Below are 24,096 nucleotides of genomic sequence, written 5' to 3'. Positions count from 1 at the left end.
TTGTGTACCTTAATATAAAGTGTTACCGTTTTTATTTTAAATCGTATAATGTCTGACTTTTTTTGCTGTCTGTGAGGAAAAGAAATGGGGCTTAGAAATAGCCTCAAAATACTGAAATCTGTATTTTTTAAAATCTTTTTTTGCTTCTAATTTGTTATTCTTTTCTAAATAACAAACTGTTATTTACTCAACAATAACACACAATTATCCTTGTTTTTATTTATTCGTTTAATTCTATAATCTTTGGCTTTTTAGCATGCTTTTTAGCCGTAAATAAAGTCACCGGAAACAGACGTAGGCCTATAAGGGAAATTTCGAGCGATACACAAGCTGTGTCCCAATTCAGCGGCCACATCCTCCTGAGGATGCATTCGGAGAACGCATACGTCACTTCCGCCAAACGAAGGCTGTCCCAATTCAAAAAAAGACAAGACTCCTCCGAATGCGGCCCGCAAATGCAGCCTTCTTTCCCCAGATTTAGAGGATACATCTGATGTACACTCCGCGGTCTACCATATCCCAGGATGCAACGGGTGACGGTGACGAATGAGTTTTAAAAAATATATAAGGCTTGTAACGTCCCATCAACGGCTACAATGGTTTCAGCTGGATTCGTTTTTAAATGTACTCACCCAAATAGTAAACGACATGAAAGAAAAGTAAACCTATTTAATTTGTGTATTTAAATATACGGGCAATTGGAGATGTCTTCTTTATATTACATACATAAAATAATATGAAGTGAAAATATTTATAAACCCTGTTTGGTTTTCATATTGTTGGGATTCATTATAAAGCTAATTTATTTATTTAACTGCTTTTGTTATACAAATCTTACTGCAACAATTTTGTTTTGATAGGGAGCAAGGAGCAGACTGCGCAATTTATCCAGATGCGCGGGGAGAATGAAGCCCTCTTCACGGGGGCCTGTTGCGACCTCGGGAAAATAATTTAAACATAACACCAAAATAAGTACAGCTAGATCTGACTCCATATTGAACAGTTTTGAAAACAGTTTTGAAAACAGTTTGAAAATATTTTTCCTAGTGTCAGAAAATATTACCGGCCCTTGTGACTGCAGCTGGTTGCTAGGTGACGGGGGCGGCCAAATGTAGGGGTAACTGCCGGTGACCTACAAGGACATGCTCCGTAGACCGTCTCATTTCGGGTCCCTCTCATTTCGGAGGACCCAAGCTGGGTCCTCCGAGGACCCAGCCTCTGAATTGGGACACAGCTACACTGTCACTACCCGATCTGCTGCCCTATCTGCAGTGCGCATGTGCAAGATGGTCCGCCATATTTGACAACTACATACGGCAACTCTAATAGGACACTTGACACAGTGGTGTTTGGCAAAGCAGAAAAAGAACACTAACAAAAATCCGACAATATTAATTGTCTCTGCATGGACGAGAGAGATGAATTATTGTTATTACAACGTGACTTCACTATTATATAAAAACTCTTTTTATTGGGTTCTTTTATTTGGGATTACATTTTTAGGGAAGTACATTTTCAGAATAAGTGAGAAATTAATTTAACTTCTGTTAAACAGCTATCATACTGAATAAATATTTACTGCGAATGTATGCAAAAATGTATGGCATATAGTTGTCTAACAGAAGTTAAATCCATGTCTCACTTATTCTGACAATGTACTTAACCCCAAATAAAAGAACCCAATAGTTGTTAAATAATAGTGAAATCACGTTGTAATAACAATAACTCATCTCTGTTGCAGTGTTAATTTCGTCAACAAAAACTATGACAAAATATTTCGTCAACTACCTTTTTTACATGACTAAGACGAGACGATGACTAGCTAAAAATAGATTCTTGATAACGAAAACTTTGACGAAGTGTATATTTAGTTTTCGTTGACAAGACAAGATGGGACTAAGGTGTTAATTGTGAACTATCAGACATTCAAAATGCAGGGTATTTCCCCCCAATTGTCCGATTTACAAAGTAACCATGAGCTGTCATGTGGGTATATATTAATGCTGCCCATTATGGATACAAGCAATTTCCACCCATTTAGTACTTACATGTTTTACATTTGTACACACCAATTTGTTTCCTATTGCCTAAACCTCCAGGGCTGTACAGTTTAATACTTTCAACTTCTAATTTTGGGGAAAACGAAAACGTCTTTTAAAACTACAATTCCCAGTAGAGACATTCCATAGAGAACATGTTGCGAAACACTATATAGTGGCAAAGTCACGCCCATCTACCTCCACCCCATGGGACCTTATTTCTGAAAAATGATGTATTGAAGTCAATGGAGAGAGAAAACTGATCTTTTGATCCCGTTTAAATTGTGCCATGAATTACACATATGATGTTTGCAATCTTAAAAAATAATTTCCATATAAAAAAAATCACAGTTTGTCTTAAAACTGTTCAAATATAAGATTATGAAAAAAACGCAACTAAAAAGACTACAAATCCCAGAGTACATTAACGTTACACATTACACTCGTTTTACTCACCAAAACCTTGTAAAGCCGGTCCCACATCCTGGCTCTTACGGAACCGGCTAACTCCCCTTTTGTGTATGTACAGTTCTCAACATGGCCAGACTTGTGGTGATTTTCACCTATTTTAATACTTTTCACTTCATTCTGAAAGAAAGAGGTGAAATGTGCTAACGTGAAGGCCATCTTGGTGTCACAGTTTTACGACACATTTAATTTTTTTGACTTGCAAAATTATCTTTTAAATTGACAAACATCATATGTGTAATTCGTTGCACAATTCAAACGGGATCAAAAGATAATCTTTCTCTCTCCATTGACTTCAATACATGATTTTTCCAAAATAAGGTCCCATGGAGGTCCACCGGAAAGGGAGGGACTTCGCCACTCTATAGCCAGCATAGATCATGGATGTATAATAGAGAACCGCAGTGACGCGTCGTAAAACCCGGAAGTAAACTTCTTCCGGTTCCTTCGCGAAAATCCAATGCAAATTCTCCATAGGATTTTGGAAAATAGCTCGAAATAAGGTCTGTGGTTGACACACATTTAAGAGAGGGATCACGTTTTGTTCAGCCGGATAATCTCCACATGTCAACCCTACTTTTATAATTTTTGAATCATAAATCTAGTCGCCAAAAGCGAAATGCTAACGTTATGCTATAAACGAACTACAAGCCAGTACAGCAGCAGGGTCGCACGACTTCAACGTCACGCCAACTTAAGATCGTTTCAACTGACTTGCACTGAAACTGCACTTTGAACACTTTAAATATATTAACATTTTAAACTGTATACCCCGGTTATCTAGGCCCGTTTTGTTTAATGTATACCACGTTTATCTAGGCCCTTTTTGTTTTATGTATACATGTCACACTGTGGGAAACGATATTTCGATATTTCTGGATGTATAACACATGTAGAATTTTTGACAATAAAGCTGAATTTGACTTTCGCGTGCTTGCATATTTTAACAAAGCTTTTAATTTTAGCCACACTGAATTTAACTAGAAGTCATGGCTGTGTCAGTTACCAGTCTGATATCGTTTTACAAAGATGACAAGAAGAGTGTAGATAGAGGAGAGAACCACTACAAGTCAGGACACGTTACAGTGCAGCCTAAATGAAGGTGTGCTTACCGGTGTTGTCAGGGCTAGCATGAGGGACAAGGTTTATAGTGTCGGTCAGTAGTGATAGCAAGAGTACCGTTAACCTTTTAAGACCGAGTTAATTTATTCACATTAATTCCCATCAACAAATCAATTGTATGTCTCACATGAAGTCTTTATTAGGCAAGGCAAGGCAAGTTTATTTATATAGCACTTTTCAACACAAGGCAATTCAAAGTGCTTTACAAAAAATGAAAGACATTAAGAAAATGGCATTTAAAATCAGTCATTCAAAAGAAAAGCTAATAAAATAAACATTAAAAGAAAAAATACATGGATAAAAGTTACAGTGCAGTCTAAGATATGAATAGTTCAATTAAGAGCAGCGACAAAAAAAAAAGTCTTCAGCCTGGATTTAAAAGTAGTAAGAGTTGCAGCGGACCTGCAAGTTTCTGGGATTTTGTTCCAGATATTTGGAGCATAATAACTGTACGCTGCTTTACCATGTTTAGTTCTGACTCTGGGGACAGAAAGCTGACCAGTCCCTGGAGACCTGAGAGATCTGGATGGTTCATCTTTTAGCAGGAGGTCAGAAATGCATTTTGGTCCTAAACCATTCAGTGCTTTATAAACAGCAGCAGTATTTTGAAATCTATTCTTTGACACACAGGAAGTTAGTGTAAAGACTTCAGAACTGGAGCGATGTGATCCACTTTCTTAGTGTTGGTAAGGACTCGAGCAGCGGTGTTCTGAATCAGCTGAGGCTTTCTAATAGATTTTTTAGTGAGACCTGTGAAGACACCATTGCAGTAGTCCAGTCTACTGAAGATAAAAGCATGGACACGTTTTTCCAAATCCTGCTGTGACATTAGTCTTTTAATCCTAGATATGTTCTTTAAGTGATAGTAGGGTGATTTAGTAACTGTTTTAATGTGACTGTTGAAACCAATAACTAATTTAACCCGCTCACAAGAGAGCCCACCTCCGAAGATCGTGACTGGCTGAGGGACAGACTCGGGGGCAGGTTTTCAGGAATTTCTCGGCTTCTCTCCCCCGAGCCAGAAGAGGAACACTACAGCTTGGAAACACTTACTGTTCCTGAAATTATCAAATCTGTTGGGCATCAGGGACCTGAGGCAATTGTGGCAAGCATGGCATTGTCTGAAGAGCAACAGAGGGCAATTCAGGTGGCTACCACTGGTCAGCGAACCAACCCAAACTGGCATTTGTTCAGGAAAGGAAGGTTGACTGCCAGCAACTTTGGAGCTGTCCTGAGGTCAAAGCGTGTGACTGCTTCCTTTATTGCCAGGGTCAGATTTGTGGCTCTCCCTATCAGGATTGTTGGGGGCATCTCCGGATGGTCTGGTCGGGTCTTCCGCTGTGCTGGAGGTAAAGTGTCCCTACGGAGCCAGGGAAATGACAATTAGTGAAGCATTGCAAATCAAGGGCTTCTGTGTCAGTAAGGAAGGAGAAACATTCAGCCTGCGTGAGGAACATCCTTACTGGCACCAAGTGCAAGGTCAGCTTCACCTCACTGCAAGAAAGAAGAAGAAATAAAAAAATTGTGAATTGTTTTTAATTTACATTTACTCGCCTTTGCAATGTTGTGGTTGTTAGAGTATTAGGTTTCCTGTCAGCTCGTCTGTTGGGAAGATATAAAATATAGTTTCATGGAAGTCACACCGTCACATATACTGTAAGAGCATTAAGACATACAGTACATAGGCTAAAACAAAACATCTAAAGATATAACCTTGCACTTTGATAAGTCTCGTGAACATTTTCACTATTTTGACATTTTTATAGATGAAAATTGAACTAAAGAAATAAATGGTAGATTAATCCATATTGAAAATAGGTGTCAGCTGCTACACTAATTATAATAGTTATATTTCTTAATTAATTAAGATAAGATATTACTGTATTGATCCCAATTTGGGAAATGTTTGTGTTGCAGCAGCATAACAAGAAAAACAAAATATAAGTTATTATATATACAAAAGTATGTGAGGGATGGAATATTAAATTGAATATAAATGTAAAATGTACATGTGATTTTACGTCCAAGAGAAGCTATGGAGCAGAGAGTTCTCTGCCAGCCAGAGGTGATTTGTTATTAGTTCAATATGTCAAACTGATTTCCCTGACTACAATCTTTAGTTACATGGTGAAACGTTATGCTGCTTGTACTAATTAGACTTATCATATAAGCCACACAGGTTTTAATAGGATGTATTCATTATCTTTACTTATGTTGCGGTCTTTTCAGTAGCGCCATCTCTATAACGGCGATACAGTCACTACCCATTATTTACATTTCACCGTGACATGGACAAAAATGTAACGTCAGCTTACCTCATGGCACGAATCCAGACTCTCCTTTGGAAAACATTGGCCGGGAAACGATAGAACAAGCACGTTTCATGCGAAGACCTGTGGCTGCAACCCGGAGCAAAGCAACAAACCATTGCGTAGCTAACTAGTAGCGCTAGCTTTAGCTAACGTTAGCCAACGAAACGAACTGCCGAGTAAAATTGGAAAACACTGGTAATTAATTATTCTATAATTTGTAAAACTACGTTGTTAAAAACGACAATTTCAAAAATACAGATTCTAATGGTCAGATATAGATATACAGATACTAAATATAGGCAGGTACTTGCTTTCAAGCAGAACACAGGGGAAAACAAACTTAGCGAGAGTGTTTACGTGTTCGGCGTAATGACGTACAACGGCCTCGACAATTTCTGTAGTCCTATTCAGCCATTCGTTAACAACCATCGTTTTTCAGACACGTAAACTCTTCAAAAATCCCCAGTGGGGTCACTGCTGATGTATTTAATGTCGTAGAACAAAACGTCAATTACCTCTTAAATTTGTGTCAACCACAGACCTTATTTCGAGCTATTTTCCAAAACCCAATGGAAAAAATGCATTGCTTTTTGAGGAAGGAACCGGAAGTGCTAAAAATGCTAACTTACTTCCGGGTTTTACGACGCGTCACTGCGGTTCTCTATAAGAACTGGATACAGCATGGGAGGCGGGGCCTCATTCATTCCTATGAGAGTTGCTCATAGAGAACCGCAGTGACGCGTCGTAAAACCCGTTTTTTTGTTGTTTTTTTTCGCGCAAAGACCCCCCCCCGAGCGAGCGAGAGAGAAAGATGCTGGTGCTAGCTAGCTGCGCTAACGGATATAAGGAGCTGTTTCAATGAGAACAGAGGAGCGACATTTCGCCGACAACTGCGCCGAGCACTTGACTTTATGCAGGTAGCCAGACAGTGGGACATGGTACGAAAAGTCAGCACAATCAGCACGGATAGTGCGCGCAACATGATTGCAGTGTCCAGGCAGCATCTATCTTTATTCCAACCCAGTTTAGATTTAACCACGCCCACTTCCGTATTACGCAAGGATCGACGTAGCTCTACGTAGACACGGCACACCCGCGAAATCTGAATCTGACAATGAATCTGACAAGCAAAATACCGTCCTTACAAACGCTGCATAATATCATAGACTGTATAAATAATATACAATATCTTTGTCAATATGAATGACGACCACACTTATGCAGTGCTGAGGTAATGTTAATTCATCATTTAATATTAATTCCTGATGGATATAAGAGGGATACATTAGCAAACATCTGTATATATAGCATAATGTTTTGTTTTTTTGTTTTTAATGTAACATGTTAACGTTTATTTAATATTTTATAGACTTTTATAATATGTTATAAATGTCTATTTTAACATTAATGTATATATATATGTTTATAAATGAATAAATGTGTGTAGGCCTATATATAAAATAGTATCATTAAATAATGCTAATACTTACACCAGCTGAGATGATAAAACATCAGTAAACATCTGTGTGTATAAATGAATAAATACATGTGTGAGTACATATACGTGTGTGTTTATATATATATATGTTTATAAATGAATAAATGTGTGTAGGCCTATATATATATATATATATAAAATAGTATCATTAAATAATGCTAATACTTACACCAGCTGAGATGATAAAACACCAGTAAGACAAAAAACAACTATTCCTGCTTTACCGCGACCGCTATGGCTATAACTGCCGAAGATTAAGTCTATGACGCTAAAGCTACGTTCTTGCGTAATGCGGAAGTGGCTGTGGTTAAATCTAAACTGGGTTGGAATAACGATAGACGCGTCCAGGCAGCTCCTGTTCGAGCATATGCCTTGGGTTGCACATAGCTCCAATGATCCATCACAGTGTTTCCACACACACACACACACACACACACACACACACACACACACACACACACGCACGCACGCACGCACGCACGCACGCACGCACGCACGCACGCACGCACGCACGCACGCACGCACGCACGCACGCACGCACGCACACACACACACACACACACACACACACACACACACACACACACACACACACACACACACACACACACACACACACACACACACACACACAATTTAAACACAGAGTTCTGTTCCTCCATGTTTCGTTGTTATCGTTTCACTGAGCGGACCCACCCCTTTTTTTTTTTTAAACGCTCCCTTTTTTGGTCCATCTGTGGCGGTAATAGGTTTTGTGCGCTGTGATGATTCGGCTGTACCTTTAGTAATGAATATTAAATGTTGTGAGGAAATCTTTCCACCAATAATTCCAATAAGTAATCCAAAATGTATTCACTTCAGGTTTACGAAAGTAACTGTAATCAGATTACTCGTTTTTCAAATGTAACGCGAGCTGAATACAGTTACTTGATTTGTGTATTCTGATTACGTAACGTCATTACATGTATTCCGTTACAACCCAACCCTGGGGCTTGGCATAGATGAGAGTAACGGTACGTCCACACAGCAGCTTTGAAATTTTTTTGAAAATCTTGGAGCTGGGCGTATCTGGGAGCTTGGGGATTTTTGCGAGCAACGCGACCAACAACCAATAACACGAATCTCCCGCCCCCGACATACAAAGCAAAAAACCCAGGTTCTTCTCGACTCAGAATATGTGCAGAAAGGAGTATGACACTGTGTGCATTAATGTGATGCATATAGTCTATGATGTGGCAGAGGTAAAGTGTCAGCGGGAAGGGCTATGATGAACATGTATGAGATTAATGCCTATGGTGCTATTTTATGCTACATTCCATGCTGGCTAAAGATACTGTCTATGCTTGCTAGCAATGTTTAAACGAAGTAAATTGGATATAAAATCCCCAAACAGGTGAAAACCTACCAGTTTCACCAACTGTCTCTGCCACCTCCCTCCATGCCTGGTTCCTCCGGTTTGTATCCCGGTAAATAGTTCTGGTCGTAAAAAACTGGGTGATTTGCTACCGTAATTTCTCGTTTGGGATATGAGGAAATTAACCGGTCTGGCTCTCCCAGTTTACACGCGGTTTGATTGGCTAGCACTTGTACTGTCAGATTTGCATAAACAGGATTTGATTGGCTGACGCTTCCAGCTCAGTTTCAAAAGTTGAACATTGCTCAACTTTTGAATCCTGAAAATCCTGGAAATCTTCGCTTTGCTTCCCCACAATTCAGTTCGGCGAAAAGCGAGGTAAAGTGACGTCATCCCCATTCAAAGTCAATGGGCAGAGAAGCGTTGGAAGATTTTTTAAAAGCTGCTGTGTTGACGTACCCAGCGCCATATAGATAGAAGAGTTACGACAGCGGAAGTCCAAAAACGGTTATCGCCACGTGGTCCATGCAGACGAGGATTGTTCCCCGGAAGTTCATGGCGGGCAATGTGAATGCATTGATAACAGGAGATAGAACTACGATTTTTGGTAATTATTAGTGAATAAAGGTTTTGATTTGCAATATTTATACAACAAATCAATATGTGTATGTATTTACATTAATATGTTTTAAAAAATAAAATAGAATTTGCTAATATTAAGTGATAATATTAGGATTAGTGTGAACAACTAGTTTACATGTTAGGCGAACAGTGCCTTTGTTAAAGAGTCTGTTGCTGTTTATAACTTTGAATTCTTTAAAACCAATATTATCTTCTTAAACTTGTATGGTAGTCAGGAGCATCACTTTCTAATGTTTATTGATATATTTAGAGGGAGGGGATCTAAAGGAATGCTTCAAAATTCAGATTATATTAATTTCTACCATTTTCTTAAATTCATGGTAGTTTCAGTAATCCCATGGTAATTGAGGACACAAGTTATCTAAATGAATAATGTCATCTTTATGGCTTTCAGAAAAGACAGGAGACCGACAGGTGACTATCAAAGGACTAGCAGCAGCAGCAGCAGCAGCAGCAGCAGCAGCAGCATGATGATGATGTTAAATGTGTTGTTTTAGGAACATCCATTGCAAATACATGGAATTCAATAAACATTGAATAGCATATCATGCAGTTTGTCTGTGCCTTTTCCTCCGTGTTGTCCTGGTTGGCTGTGCTGCCTCCTAGTTGCCACCATGGTTTGTTGTGCTGCCTGGGGATGCTCAAATCGCTCCGAGAAAGGAGTACGAATGTACGGCTCCCCCACTGACACAGAGCGGAGGAAAAAATGGCTGGCTCAAGTCAGCAGGAGCAATTTCACGACCAACAGCAAAAACATATGTGAGGTTATTATATACAAACACTGCATTTGCACTTTTTCACAAAACGAAAACCACACCATTGGGAAAGCTTAATGTTTTGTTTAATACCAAGAAACAGGGAAAGGCTTGAAAAACACTGAGAGTTGAGACTCAGGGTGCAGGGTGAGGGTCTCAGTGCAGGTATTCAGGCTCCATTGAATCCCCCTCTGGTTCTTGTGCTGAAAGAGGGAGTAACAGACAGGAGAAAGGGTTATACACACCTATATAGCACACCTATTGGATGGGAAATTGCCTTGGGGAGATAAGGTGTGGTCTTTGTTCCCAACTGAAGTTATGGAACTTTATTATTTGTGAGTTTAACAAAGTATGACAAATGGCATCAGTAACAGATGTGATATGAATTTCTATAAAGTTGTCTCACATTCTTGGTCATATTTTATATACAGTATGTAATGAGTATAACATGTCCAGTAAGTATAAAGTGTTTCCTAATACTGTGTATTCAACCACTATGGAATATGTATGTGGGCAGACAAAACTGAGTTGTTCTGTGTGTGAAGTAACCTCAAGTCACTCCGCAGGCACATTTTGATGCAGACCAGTTTGTCAAGACAAAAAAGGGCAAGACTAGGCTGAGAGCAGAGGCTATACCCACCATCTTCGTGCATCGCCCTGTGGTCAAAAAGAGAAGGGCCCCTGCACCACGATTCACCCTGGGACCTGTATCTACAAAGCCCACAGCTCATGATCACAGCTATAGTGTGAAAGGTGACATAGGTATAATAAGTATGAACTCTTAGTAACAAAAGTCATATTTCTTATTTTTAAGTGGTATAATATTTTAAATGTTCGAAAATCTACAGTGCCATGTCTTCTACTTACATTAGTCTCAAAGATTGAGGGAAGAAGGGATGAGGAGACTGAGAGAAAGGAAAGTGGGGGTGAAGAAAGAGAGGACATGGCTAGTGAGGAGAGACAGGGAGGGTGGACACCACCCACTCAGCCAGCAGCCAGTCAGCATACGAGGGAACCAGCAGCCAGTCAGCATACGAGGGAACCAGCAGTCAGCATACGAGGGAACCAGCAGCCAGTCAAACAGATCTATTAAAAAAATTAAAGAGAAAATTAAAGAGCCAAGAAGGAATCACCAAAAAAGCAAAGTCTGCACTAAGACAAATCAGGAAGGAAAATGCAGCTCTCAAGAAAACAATGAAAATTAGGGACAACAAATATAAGAAAACGTTTTCAAAAGACCAACTTAAGGCATTAGGCAGACTCACCACAAAGGGGATGAAATGGAGCAATGAGACAATTAAGAAGGCTTTAAAAATGTGCTTTGCGTGCGGACCAACGGGTTACAAAACTCTGCAGGAATTGCAGATTCCCCTTCCAGGAATAAGGACACTGCAAAGAAGGATGCAATGTGTTAAGTTTGAGCCTGGAGTGTAACAGCTAACATCACTGCCCCTCCACCCGTAACGTCACTGCCCCTCCACCTGCCAACATCACTGCCCTCCACCTGCCAGCACCCAGCCAGAGGAGCGCAAACAACAAAAACAAGCAAGGTGTCCCGTCATGTACCTGGAAGTTTGGGTTGGCAAAATGGAGTAAGAGATGGACTTGAAAAACCTTGGTGGCTCTCTACTCATGTTGTTACAGTTGTCTTGGTTACAGCTCTCAAGTTTTTTTTTGTTGCCATTTCCACATCTTTAGAAAATATGAAACAAATGAAGTGAAATCAACCTCTTCTCTGGAGAACAAACTTTGATTTCTCTGTCTTGTGAGTTTGCAGTCTTGCAGTTTTGCTCCTCCACCTGTAACATCACTGCCCCTCCACCTGCCATACAGTAGGTTACTAACAAGATTACTTATATAATACAGTGATAGAATACATGTTTAGTATGCTTACTTATATAAAACAGTAGTATTAAACTTACCTTGTGTTTTCACTCTCACTTAAGTCCCTCTCCCTTTGCCATCAATCCAAAATCAGCTGAGCTGCAACATTATACAGACAGGTTATAATCAACATAATCACAAGGACACAATATGGCTCTGCTAAAAACAATCACTCTTACACGCACCAAAGTTATATTTATCTAATATTTAACTCCCTCCACCCCCGCATACAATCCCGTTTAGAAGCCCCTTTTCTCTAATTCAACAACGTTGGACGAAATGACATTAAGAGAACGGAATTTACAATTAAAAGGCTGTTCAACGGGTTTTGCTAACTTGATCCGTTATCCTAGCTTTATCTGTTATCTGTAAACGTTCCCTAAATCTACTAATTTAGGGATAATCCACTGACATCCTTTAATACACATGTTAATTTGAATCAGATGTACTGATAATATCCGCAATATAAATCTTTAAACTTCTTCTTACCTTTAAAAGTCCGTCACGAACGGTCTATTATGCTGCAACTCTACAGCTCTGCTAGCCTTGGCGCTAACTTCCGGGGAACGATTGAGAGGCTCCACGATCCGCCATTGCTGTAAAAAAGTGGTCCATTGGAGTGAACGGAGATGACGTAACTCTCAGTCTATACGGCGCTGGACGTACCGTAACACCTAAGTCACGTCCAGGCAAAAATGACGGCCCGCCCACTTTTGGGGGAAAACAACGCTGTCATTTGAATGGCGGTCAATACAAATTCTGAAGTTTTTGCAAATCTGATCAAAAATGTTTGAAAACCGTGGATTTTTGGATATTCAAAGAGCTCGATTACGATGGCCAGTCAGGCAAACAATTTCATTCGATCATTGGTAATCGACAATAGGTCTTGATATATGGTTAAATTAAAATCAGTAGGCGAGGCTGTAATTTCTCCAGCTGTTACTCTCATGAGCGAGGCGGAACATAATAGTTTTATCATGCCAAAGCTGCTGTGTCGTGTATTGCACCTCAAACATTATATTTATTTATATATATTAAAAAATAATCAAGAGTTCAGTGTTTCTGTACTTCCTCTAAGAAGAAAGGACATTAAAAGAAGGGCTCTGTGGCTTCAGGCTCGATCGCCATTCAAATGACAGCGTTGTTTCCCCCAAAAGTGGGCGGGCCGTAAAGTGACGTAGATGTTACTCTCATCTATGAAAATCGATAGCCTACTGCTATAACCATATATCGAGCCCGATCGTCGATTTCTAATGGCTTAATGCAATTGTTTGCCTGTCTGGCCATTGGAATCGGGCTCTTTGAAGATCCAGAAACCTCCGTTTTTCTTACATTTCTGATCGGATTGGAAAAAACTTCAGAATTTGAATTGACCGCCGTTCAACTGACAGCGCTGTTTTCCCCCAAAAGTGGGCGTTGCCATTACTTTTGCCCGGAAGTGACGCGTTTGAGTCCAGTTTTGAATAGTCTGCCGTGGTTTCGTTCCATTTCAAAGAGCTTTGACGCTCGGCGTAACCTTGGCACACTGCCACTCCAACATCCAACCCCAGAGTTTGAAGATTAATCACGGGGTTTTTCAAACGATATCTGGGGATTATAAGTAGTATAGTGTCTTCGGCCATCCTAAACTCTGATTTTTTTTCCGGATATCATATCGCATTAACACCACAGAGATCTTCTGTTACTGCCCTTTCTTCTTAGAGGAAGTACAGAAACACTTAACTCTGGATTTGTTTTAATGTTTGAGGTGCAATAAACGACACAGCAGCTTTTTGGCATGTTAAAACTATAATTTTCTTCCTCACTGATTTTAATTCAACCATATATCGAGCCCGATTCTCGAATTCAAATGTGTGCTCTAAAATGATATTTATAAATTACTATTATCATTATTATAAGCAAGACAATAAATGGCAAAGATATCTAGAAAATAAACGTATTTAAGATACGTTCATTACAAACGTAACGTGGGAGAAAATATGTTTCTAGAAGTTATGTAAAAAATAAACGTATTTAAGATACTTTCATAACAAACGTAACGTGGGAGAAAATACGTTTCTAGCTAAACATAATTGAGAATGCAGTTTAGTTCTGTCTATGGGAATGTAATTTTTAGGAGACAGGGTTGGCCTGTCAGCCTTCCATATGTGCACACATTTATCTTGTGCCCTCATTGGTCATGTGCGCGTTCGTGTGTGTTGGAGGAGGGGTTCTGTAAGGGATTGGCAGATTTGTTCCAGCTGTGTATTTTCAAATCCTAGTGCACTCCAGCTGGTTTCTCCAAAATGACCTACCCCACCTTTAATTTGCTAAACTTCAGAGGAAGTTAGGAAAACGTTCCCTTTCTCTGGCTAATATAAACTCAGCCCCAAGAGTACTTATTCTATCTTTTTTTTTGCCATTTCACCACCACAAAATGGTGTCCACCTGCCTCATTATTCCTCTCTGAAGGGAAATTGATTTTACAGCATAGAGGGGAAAATAAACCAGAATTCCACCAACTGACTTTGTGTGGGAAAGACTCAACTTCGAATATATGCCTATCTTTTGGCCCACTTGTTAGATATATGCATAGGAATTGAATCTCTTAAATTAGCATAGGTTATCATATTCTGACGTTTTGTGGACTGTGGACTTAGTTAATAATTTATTATGGAGGTTATAGGGTCACACATGTTCAATACTGTGAAATTAATTGGCATCACCATACCCGTATTGTGTAATAGTTTTAAATCAGTAGATGAACAATCATTTAATAAAAGAAAACAAACAGCATCAGAATATTTTCAAATGTGATACTGTATGCACGGCTCACCATCGAATAAGTCGTGTTTTCCTGTGCGACACCAACGTCACATCCGCTTTCTCGATGCCCAATGTTGGAGAGTAATGGCGGCGTGCCGGGGATCCTCGTCGAAATGGTTTTTTACCCGGGAACAGCTCGAAACAACGCCGTCCCGTCGATGTGGAGTCGAACCAGACCGAGAGCTCTCCTACCGGCAACAAGCGGCAAATCTGATCCAAGATATGGGTCAGAGACTCAACGTGTATCCTTTGTAAACAACGTTTTCTGGACTGGAGGTATCAGACATGGCACTAACAGTTCCAGCGGGCCCAGATAGCATTAGCTAATTTAAAACTGACTGCTGAGTAAATGGAGCAACGTTTGTAACTTGTCAACGTGTGTGTTCTGTGATTTTTTAAATTGTTATATTTTGTAAACCTGGAATCTCGATCCCATGTGTTTATGTGTAATGTTAGCTATGCACTAATATAGCAGGCTACCTAGCTAGCTGTGGTTTGACGTCTAAAGGCCATTAGGCGAGTTTGCAGCTGTTGCTAGCTCCTGGTCCACTGAATGCATTTATTATTCGGTCCAGTCGATCTCTGTTAATTAAATAATGGCATGTGTTATTTTATGACGCAAGTTTAAGTTTGAAGTAGGCTAATTTGCCTTCTCTATGTACTTATATGTACCACAGTTACTATCATTAAGCTAGTAAGCTAGCTTGATGTACAGTGTCGGTTGGTCAACTGTTTACTTGTCTCTAATTAACCTTAACTCTTTTAAAACATTTGTCTAATTATAATACGTTGCCAAACGATACGTGTTTTTACCTGATATAATTGCATATAGGTAAAGTGTTTATTTTGTTATTGTCAGCATGGTTTTAACCCAGTGAAAGTAAAAAAAAAATCCTTGACCAACTCTCCAGCTCCCAACTAACAATAAATACAGCCATTGTTTACATGCATAGATTTTATATGAACCACTCCTTCACCAAATTCCACAGGAATGTAAGTATCAAGTTATATAACACTGCTATTGACCTGTAACCTAGTACCTCATGTTGGATATATTGTTACATACATTGCACAGAGAAGTATTGGGTATTATATTGAAATATCTTGATGCTTCTGTGCAGATAATCTCTCCAACCACCTTATTCTTGGCCGCAAAAGTGGAAGAGCAACCTCGGAAACTCGAACATGTGATCAAAGTGGCACATGCTTGCCTCAATCCCCAAGAATCGCCTCTAGACACAAAGAGTAATGTAAGTTCAGGGTGATCTCACATTGTATGGTTGAAAGTATTTTTCCCTTTTTCTACATGTGACTTCCCAGTTCTCACAGTGGTCATGGTTTCCTTATGTGATACTGGCTGTACCAAAGTCCCTTGCCCTCTACTGAGAGCCTTAACTTGAATTCCCTGGCCGGCTGTTGGTGTGTACCATACACCTTACAAGGCCTACATTAAAAGTAAAATGTGCCTCTGAGTTTTTGGCCATTTGAAATTAGTTAGTGGGATAGATTAATAGACTCATTACAATTGTGTTGTAATGACTGTCTATCAAACTTTAGGCATACCTCCAGCAAGCTCAAGAGCTGGTGATACTTGAATCCATAGTGCTGCAGACCCTGGGTAAGTAGTGGTGACTGGAGTGGATGACTTGAGAGAGAGAGAGAGATAGCGTTTTGTTTTATCATAATCATTATCTTTGGCTTATCAATAAGGGAGTAGTGCTATTGATCACTGTTTGAATTTATTCATCACAGCCTGTTGAGTGAAATGTTGTATCAGCTGCTGTATGGGTATCTTGTCATATACATATTTTCAAGAAATCATGTAAAGGTGACATGTCATTTTATCTTTGCCACTTTAGCATTAGTCTTTTTGCAATTTTTCACAGGATTTTTATTTATATCTCCATTACCTTCAATACCTATACATGTGGGTGCCAGAGTGAATGCTGCTAGAGCTCATGACATCTATTTTTAAAATCAAGTTTCACTATTCATATTGAACATAAAGATATCTATCCAAATCTAAATTGATACTCCTAAATGGATCCCTAGGTGTGTTTGTTAAATCATAAAAGGACATGTCACCTCCCAACTGTCTCTGTGTTGAACTCACCTGTCATGTATTTTGTTCCAGGCTTTGAAATTACTATTGATCACCCACACACTGATGTGGTGAAATGTTCCCAGCTAGTGCGAGGTAGAGGCTTCCTTCTTTGCTCTTTGTGCCCTCTGCTCTTTTTTTGTCCCACCTCAAATGTGGGTGGGGAGGGGGATTGAAACCCTTGCTGATTTAATGGTTACATGACCACACACACACCTTGCTCTTTTCACGACATTTGAAATATGACACAGCACATAGACGACAACATTGACATGCACTTATTGGGCCAAGACTGAAATTCTTTATTTCTTGGTTTGCCATTTCATTCTGTGTCCGAGGAACTATCTCCTGTAAATATTGGTTATGTTGGACAAGGTCAACAAAGTCTTTGGCTTAACATCTTCCAGTTGCGTGTTGGTAGTATTGTTTTCAGTCTTGGCCTTGTCTTAATCAGTGCTTTGAAACAGTCAGCTCCTGACCCAATGTTAATGTCATGCTCCGTCTTGCAGAAATATTAATCCTTTTATTTTCCCCTCCCCTGTTTTCCTATTTTTCTTTCCCTCTCTTACAGCAAGCAAGGATCTGGCACAGACTTCCTATTTCATGGCTACCAACAGGTTGTTATCCTGCCCCTCCTTTGTTGCACTTTGACTGCACACCATAGCTTCCTGTAATGCAGGGTACCCTTTCAGTGTCCAACGGGCCCTAATAGCGCTGGTGGTTGTTGGGATGCTTGCCTCCTCCCCCGGCTCCCCTCCCTCGTTCACAGGGAGCGGGACAGGGTGGCTCGTAGCGTTACCGGCCCCAGTCGCAGTGCGGTGTATTGTACAAGGGACCACGTGTTGGCACAGATGGGTTGAATGCAAGGTGTGAAGTGTAGTGGTGCACTTGAAACCCACATGTTTGTTCGGTTGCGAAAAAGTGCATAATTCTAAGAGAAAGACACTTTGGTAGCCTGAATAGCAGCTAAAGATTTCAGAGATGTAAACATTTCTCGTAGAGGTCCACCCGGTAAGTACCACAAATTAATTCTTAAAATGTTATTTTTCATATCCATTTGTAAAAAATGCATAATCCTGCAATTTTTTTCATATTGCACATACTTTTCCCAGATTTTCAAAATACATATAGCTCATGTAAAACATGTGACAAAAATATTACCACAACCCATTAAGGACCTAGACAATATTTAATGACTGGCATGTCAATTGTTTATCTCTCAGACTGATCAAAGTACATTTTTTGATGATTATCAAAATGTATTTTAGTATTAAACTGGGTCCTTAACGGGTTTGTTTATATTTTACAGTTGTGAAAAGTAATTTTGCATTAATGTAATTAAATCGTAATGTCTTGAAATCAATTGACAATGTCTGGAAGCTGACTGAATCATGTTTGCAATTTTACACCAAGCTAGTACTTACTTATGAGTGCAATTTACAAAAAGTTAATATACACATTTTTTTGGAATTGAGTCAAGAAGAATCATCACTTTTGTTGTGAAGATTTAAGATGTCTAAATTGATTTGAGTTTAAACTTTTCCCGTCAGCCAAAGTCTTTGTAATGTCTGCCGTGACAGTTAGCTTTGTTCTAAAAATGCCGCTGTAATCTGACAGCCCAGACTCCAGACATTGTACTTGTCTTACAGGCAAGGTTACCATCTAGCTCTATTGATTGTGAGGAACTTTCATCCTTAAAATATATTTATTTAGGCCGTAGCCCAACCCGGAAGTTAGCATTGCAAAGGCTCTATCGAAAAAAGCATTGAGATTTACCATTGAACTAAGGAATTTTGCGGAAAATAAACATGTTTTTGCCACGTTTTGTTTAGCAGGATAATTTCCACATTGAAATGTTAATCTTATCGCCAGAAGCAAATAACTAACATGAGAAAATTAACAACCGACAACACGCTCGCAGTTCACGTCACCACTGCTAAAAATAAAAGGTGGATTTGTCTCGGTGTGACATCTAGTAGTTTTATTTAGCCACTTTCTTAGCAATCACTGGTTTTAAGACGCGTAAAAGCTCCAGGAATTCACGTGTGGTGTATTTACTGACATATCAAATGACTTCAAGACAGGGGAACTGAAATTGCTAAAATGCTGACTCATTTTTGGTTTTAGGACTCATTTGTTCAATCCCCTTCATGCTTGCAACATAAAGTTACACTTTATCAATGATGGTTCCATTCCCTTTGAGTCATAGTTAGATTAGGATTATCTCTAACTTTTAATCAAGAAGGTTCAGTGTTGAAACCATGCCTGCGCTTCAGTTTAGCCCTAACAGTTTCAGTATTGTTGCCGCGTTGTATCCATTGATCTGGAGGGCCCACTAGGTTTATCCCTTTCAACACAGAGCCATAAAGAGAGGGTTGTAGGAGCAGCCCCTCGCCAGTTAACAGTAAAATGATGTAACCGTCACATGGGTGGCCTCTGGTTTCAGTGTTTCACAATAGGGCTGCACTCAGCCACTACACGTGGCCCCCTTCCACTTCTGTTTTTATGTCCTAACATTTAACCAAGCCAGGTTCTTTGAAGCATAAATTGATACATGACACAATGTATGATGTGCCTGCATGAATTATAAAATTAGGGGACATTTCATCTGTATTGTGACTAGGGCTGCACAATTTTTTTTAAATCGCAATAAGGACTAGCTTAATATAAAAATAAAGCACTATATTTGGTAATAAAATATGTGAAAACATTTAGTTTTGAATTGTGTATTGCAGTTCTCGCGAGAATTCACAACAGATCATTTTGTTATACTACTCAATTATAATGTGAATAATGTTTAAACATTTCACAAATCATATCCCACTTGCAATATCAGTACAAATAATCGCAATAAGCTACATTGTCCAAATGGTGCAGCCTTAATTTTCTGTTTGACACGATAAACTGTTAAATTACATTTTACATTGTATGATCTTGAGCCAATAAAAGCTTATCATTTGCAAGCGATGCCTACAGTAAATTAAAACGGTCCGCTCCCTCTTGTTTTTTCTTTTCTCTTTTCTACATATGCGGGACCATTCGGATATCGCCTGACCTGAACTCACTCCACATTCCACACATTCCTACACCCTCACATTTCTTTCATGAACACACACACACACACACACACACACACACACACACACACACACACACACACACACACACACACACACACACACACACACACACACATCACTTGCGCATACCCTCACACATTATGCAGTCTACACCTCACTACGTTCTGCCTCCAGTACAAACCCACAGTGATCTCCTGTGTGTGCATCCACCTGGCCTGTAAGTGGTCAAACTGGGAGATCCCAGTTTCCACTGATGGGAAACACTGGTGGGAGTACGTGGACAACTCGGTCACCCTCGAGCTGCTTGATGGTGAGATTGAATTAATGTTTTGCTTTACCATAATGCATTACTGTGGATACATTTACCCTGCACCAAGATCTTATATCTGCCCTCTTATATCTAGGGTGAAGGTCATAGTACTCGCATATTTTCCAATGGTTAAAATGAGAGAAGGGGAAGTTGCGTTGTATCAGCAGAATTTGTGGTGATTTAATGACGACATGCATGTCTTTTACTTTCAGAGTTGACCCACGAGTTTCTGCAGATTCTGGAGAAGACGCCCAGCCGGTTAAAGAGGATTCGCAACTGGAGGGTAAGAGACATTGCTGCTCAATTTCCTGCATTGGAAGGTTAACATGCAATTATGGTCATTTCTCGGTTGTTAGTGATTTCTGACAAGTCGGAACTGTAGATTCCGATTTTTTTGTTGATTCCATATAATCTTTCTATATTTAAAAAAAAAAAAAAAAAGGGAAATATAAAACTGATCGGCCTGTCAAAGATCGTGGCCAACTAGCTGACAGTTTGCAATATCACCAAAACAGCTCCGTCTACACATATAAGATCTTTAAACCAGCCTAAAGCACCATACTCGGTTATGAAACAGTTCAAAAGTGTGGCAAGGCTGCAATACTAGGTAATAGCAAAGCATTACATAAAAATGTTTGCCCCACTGTTAAATCCCATTATGAGAGTTTACTGTTGGGGAAACCAAATGCTCAACAGCATCACAAATCTCTTTCTGTCCCCTAGGCAACACAAGCTGCCAAAAAGCCAAAGGGTGACGGCACATCGTTGAATGACAACTCCTTTGCCGGGCCTTCCATGCTTCAAGATGATGCATCACTCCCTGGTGGCTCCTGCAACCCAAGTTTTTCCAAGGCGGGCGCTGCCTTCATGTCTGGCCCCTCCGGGGATGGACACCTGTCTCTGGAATCCTTGGCTGGCTCGTACAACCCAGCCAGCCACAGCGAGTGGCCCCTGGGTAACCAGAGCCAAGCAGGGTATGCTACCTCCAGTATAAAACAGGAACCCCTCATCCTCCCTCTGCAAGAGCCCTCCCTGCTTCTTAATGCGCCAGTATACAGGACTGATAAAACACTGGACTTCATACCTGTCAAACAGGAACAAAAAGGAGGCCAGCCTCCTCCACCACAACCGTCTCCAGCTCAGAAGCTGTCTCTGGACAGATACAGAGAGAAACAAGCAGCAGAGCAGACTGTCTCCGGGCATAAACGCAGCCAGGAACAGCATGGAGGAATAATGGATTGTGACGGGAGGGGGGACATGTTATCTTCCTCCTCTTCTACCTATGCACCCGCGAGCCAAGTAGACCATAAAAAACATTCACAGCCCCACCAAACATCCCACGGTGTTGGTGTAGGCACCACTGCCTCCCCGATGAAAATGAAAGCCCCCTCCTCAACTTCAGGGCAAGAAAGACGTCATCATAGTGACAAGCGGGACAAAGGCTCACTCAAGCTCCGCCTGGCTGTCCCCGGGTCTGGCGGGGGCAACCAGCTGGACAAAGGCGGACTGCCAATCAAAGACGAGCTCAAGATGAAGATAAAAGTCTCATCATCGGAGCGCCACAGCTCATCGGACGAAGGCATGGCGGCCAACAACAACAACAACAAGAGCAAACATTCCAGCCCTCTGGTGATTAAGGAGAAACAGCACCGTGTAGCAGATCACCTCCATCGCCACCACAAGCACAGTCATCCTCACACACACAGCGGGAACGGCGGGGGAGGCCCTCTACGGGGGCTGCCGGGCATGGAAGGGCCCATACTCGCTCCTCCAGGATCCCTGTCTTCCTCATCGCGCAAGAGGGCGTACCCCGAGGCCGGCCACAACCACCACCCCCTCTCCTCATTCTCCACCTCATGCTCCAAAGTGAGCAAAAACTCCAAGGGTGGCACAGTTGCTGCAGGTACTACATATTTTTCTTTCCCCTTTTCTCCTCCTTGCTCCTCTCCTGTACTGCAGTGTGTCTCGTCTGGCTTGCAGCTCTATGGCTAACCTCCCCCCTCCCTCCTCCTTATTCTTGTTTCTCCTCCTCCCCTCCTGTCACACCCAGGTGGGCTGCGGACCTCTCAGCAGTACCCTCCTCCTCCTCCTAGTGAATCGCCACATGAAGTGGGAGAGCAGAGACACTGAGAGACCCCTCTCTGCAGCCATGGCCCAAACTACCCACAGCTCAGACTATGCTCCCTGTTAAGTGCCCTGTGAAAAATAACTCTTTATGTCATGATAAACCCTTTACTGAATGGCAGAAATGCGTATCTGCAACAAAAAAAAAAGATAAGTATTGTTGGACCTCTCAATTTCTGAGACAAGAAAGATGAAAAAAATTATGCTTCCTGACCGTCAGATCTCTGGGCCCTAATGCTCAGTCCTTTCTTTCTGTTAGTGTTGAATTGCTGCTTGGTTCTCCTTCCTCAAATGAGTCTCGGAATGTGCAAAGTTGGGTGAATGTGTGCGTTTTCATCGAGGGGAAAGTACTTCCCTGCATTTCAGATCTCAGTATGGGAAAAAGTACTATAAGAGGCACTTAAGGTGCTCTTTCTTCCTTCTTTTTTTTAACGATTAATTTAATTGAATCCCATTTCTGCGGTTGTATGTAGGAAGGCAGTTACCAGCTGGAGAGGAGTTCAAGTTGTGAAGTTATGTTGGCTGGCCTTCCAATTAATACTGTTGATGGATGCAACTTTTATTTTTTAGGTGTGAATTTTCATCTCCTCAATCTCTTTCTTGTCTTGATTTATTTTTTATACTTTAGTACTGTGCGTATGATTTGCATGTTTCAATCATCAAAGGGATTTAAAAGGAGAATACGTACTTGCTGTTTACAGAAAGTGGAGATAAATGTACATACGTTTTTGTATGTTTAAAGAAAAAAATATGACTACTCAGGTTTGGAGCTGCTTGTAAGTATAACAAGATAACTATAATACCTATAAAATACTTTTATTTTGTTGATCAACGGATTGGGTGTCATCTGGTGAATGATTGCAGCATCCCAGTGGCATGTGCTTCTTACACCTTCCTGAAGGGGGACCTGTACTGTGCTTTTCATCACAGGGAATATCAGTTGATGCCCTCAGTGACACAGGCACATCCAACACCTACTTATTATAACATCAGTGATGCAATTTCTACCAAAAAATTTTTTTTTCTTTACCTATAAGTAGACCTTTAAGCTGGATGCCAAAGGTTGTGCCTCAAAAAGACAAACAACTGACAAAGACAGTAGTAGTGTGCTATTTAAGTTTACATAACCCTTTTTCTTTGAAGTGTATCACATGAAATGAAATGTAGTCATGAAATTTCATGACGTGAAGCTGTAGCCTTTAGATGTCAGCCCTTAAATGGGATACATGTAAGTATGATTCAATCAGCCAATAACACGGTACTATATAGAAAAAAAACAATCGAACCAGGACCAATTGGCTATATGCAACCAATAACTGCTGGATATTTTGGCATCTGCAATGTTAACACCCCAACTAGGTTTTGTCTTCATCCAATTGGTTAAATTGACATTTACAGCCATGTACCTGTCCGAACATGTCTTCAGTTTCATACATTAAACTCTGCAATGTTCTCAAATCTTGACCCCTTCTGTTTTTCACTTGGTCTCTTTGTGCAAAGTACTCAAGGCTGGATTGGTCGCACCGTTGTTAGGGATTTAGGGCACACAGCAAAGCAGTTGAGGACAAATAAGCATAACCCCTCTTGTCCTTTTTTCTCTTT

At 40.4% G+C, this 24,096-nt stretch overlaps 1 protein-coding gene and 1 long non-coding RNA gene across 9 annotated transcripts; one reads left to right on the top strand and one right to left on the bottom strand.

Moving 5' to 3' along the window:
• Nucleotides 1-10,259: 10,259 nt before the first annotated feature.
• Nucleotides 10,260-15,025, bottom strand: LOC307028678. Of its 5 annotated transcripts, none has more exons than XR_013805069.1 (7): nt 14,890-15,025; nt 12,564-12,670; nt 12,113-12,173; nt 11,919-12,030; nt 11,456-11,579; nt 10,831-11,276; nt 10,260-10,393 (listed from the first exon to the last, which is right to left on the bottom strand). It is a non-coding gene; the product is annotated as an uncharacterized lncRNA (long non-coding RNA). The 5 variants fall into 5 exon arrangements; XR_013805070.1 differs by having other exon boundaries at nt 10,260-10,929; nt 11,058-11,276; XR_013805071.1 differs by having other exon boundaries at nt 10,260-10,901; nt 11,058-11,276.
• ccnt2a (cyclin T2a) lies at nt 14,896-23,952 on the top strand (the record flags this gene model as incomplete). Of its 4 annotated transcripts, XM_079663910.1 has the most annotated exons (10): nt 14,915-15,121; nt 15,791-15,872; nt 16,001-16,129; nt 16,437-16,497; nt 17,014-17,076; nt 17,552-17,597; nt 20,207-20,370; nt 20,583-20,653; nt 21,094-22,273; nt 22,421-23,952. In XM_079663910.1, exons 1-10 carry the CDS (start codon nt 14,964-14,966, stop codon nt 22,498-22,500), a joined length of 2,034 nt encoding a protein of 677 aa, XP_079520036.1. In that variant the 5' UTR covers nt 14,915-14,963. The 4 variants fall into 4 exon arrangements, 3 of the variants coding, with proteins under 3 accessions (XP_079520037.1, XP_079520035.1, XP_079520036.1); XM_079663909.1 differs by lacking the exon at nt 22,421-23,952 and having other exon boundaries at nt 14,912-15,121; nt 21,094-22,362; XM_079663911.1 differs by lacking the exons at nt 17,014-17,076; nt 22,421-23,952 and having other exon boundaries at nt 14,911-15,121; nt 21,094-22,362.
• Nucleotides 23,953-24,096: the final 144 nt, after the last annotated feature.

The sequence above is a fragment of the Notothenia rossii genome (assembly GCF_949606895.1).
Source record: "Notothenia rossii genome assembly, chromosome: 2".
In the NCBI taxonomy this organism is placed as follows: domain Eukaryota; kingdom Metazoa; phylum Chordata; class Actinopteri; order Perciformes; family Nototheniidae; genus Notothenia; species Notothenia rossii.
The sequence above is the reverse complement of the archived record's forward strand: the minus strand, read 5'-3'. Positions and strand labels throughout refer to the sequence as shown.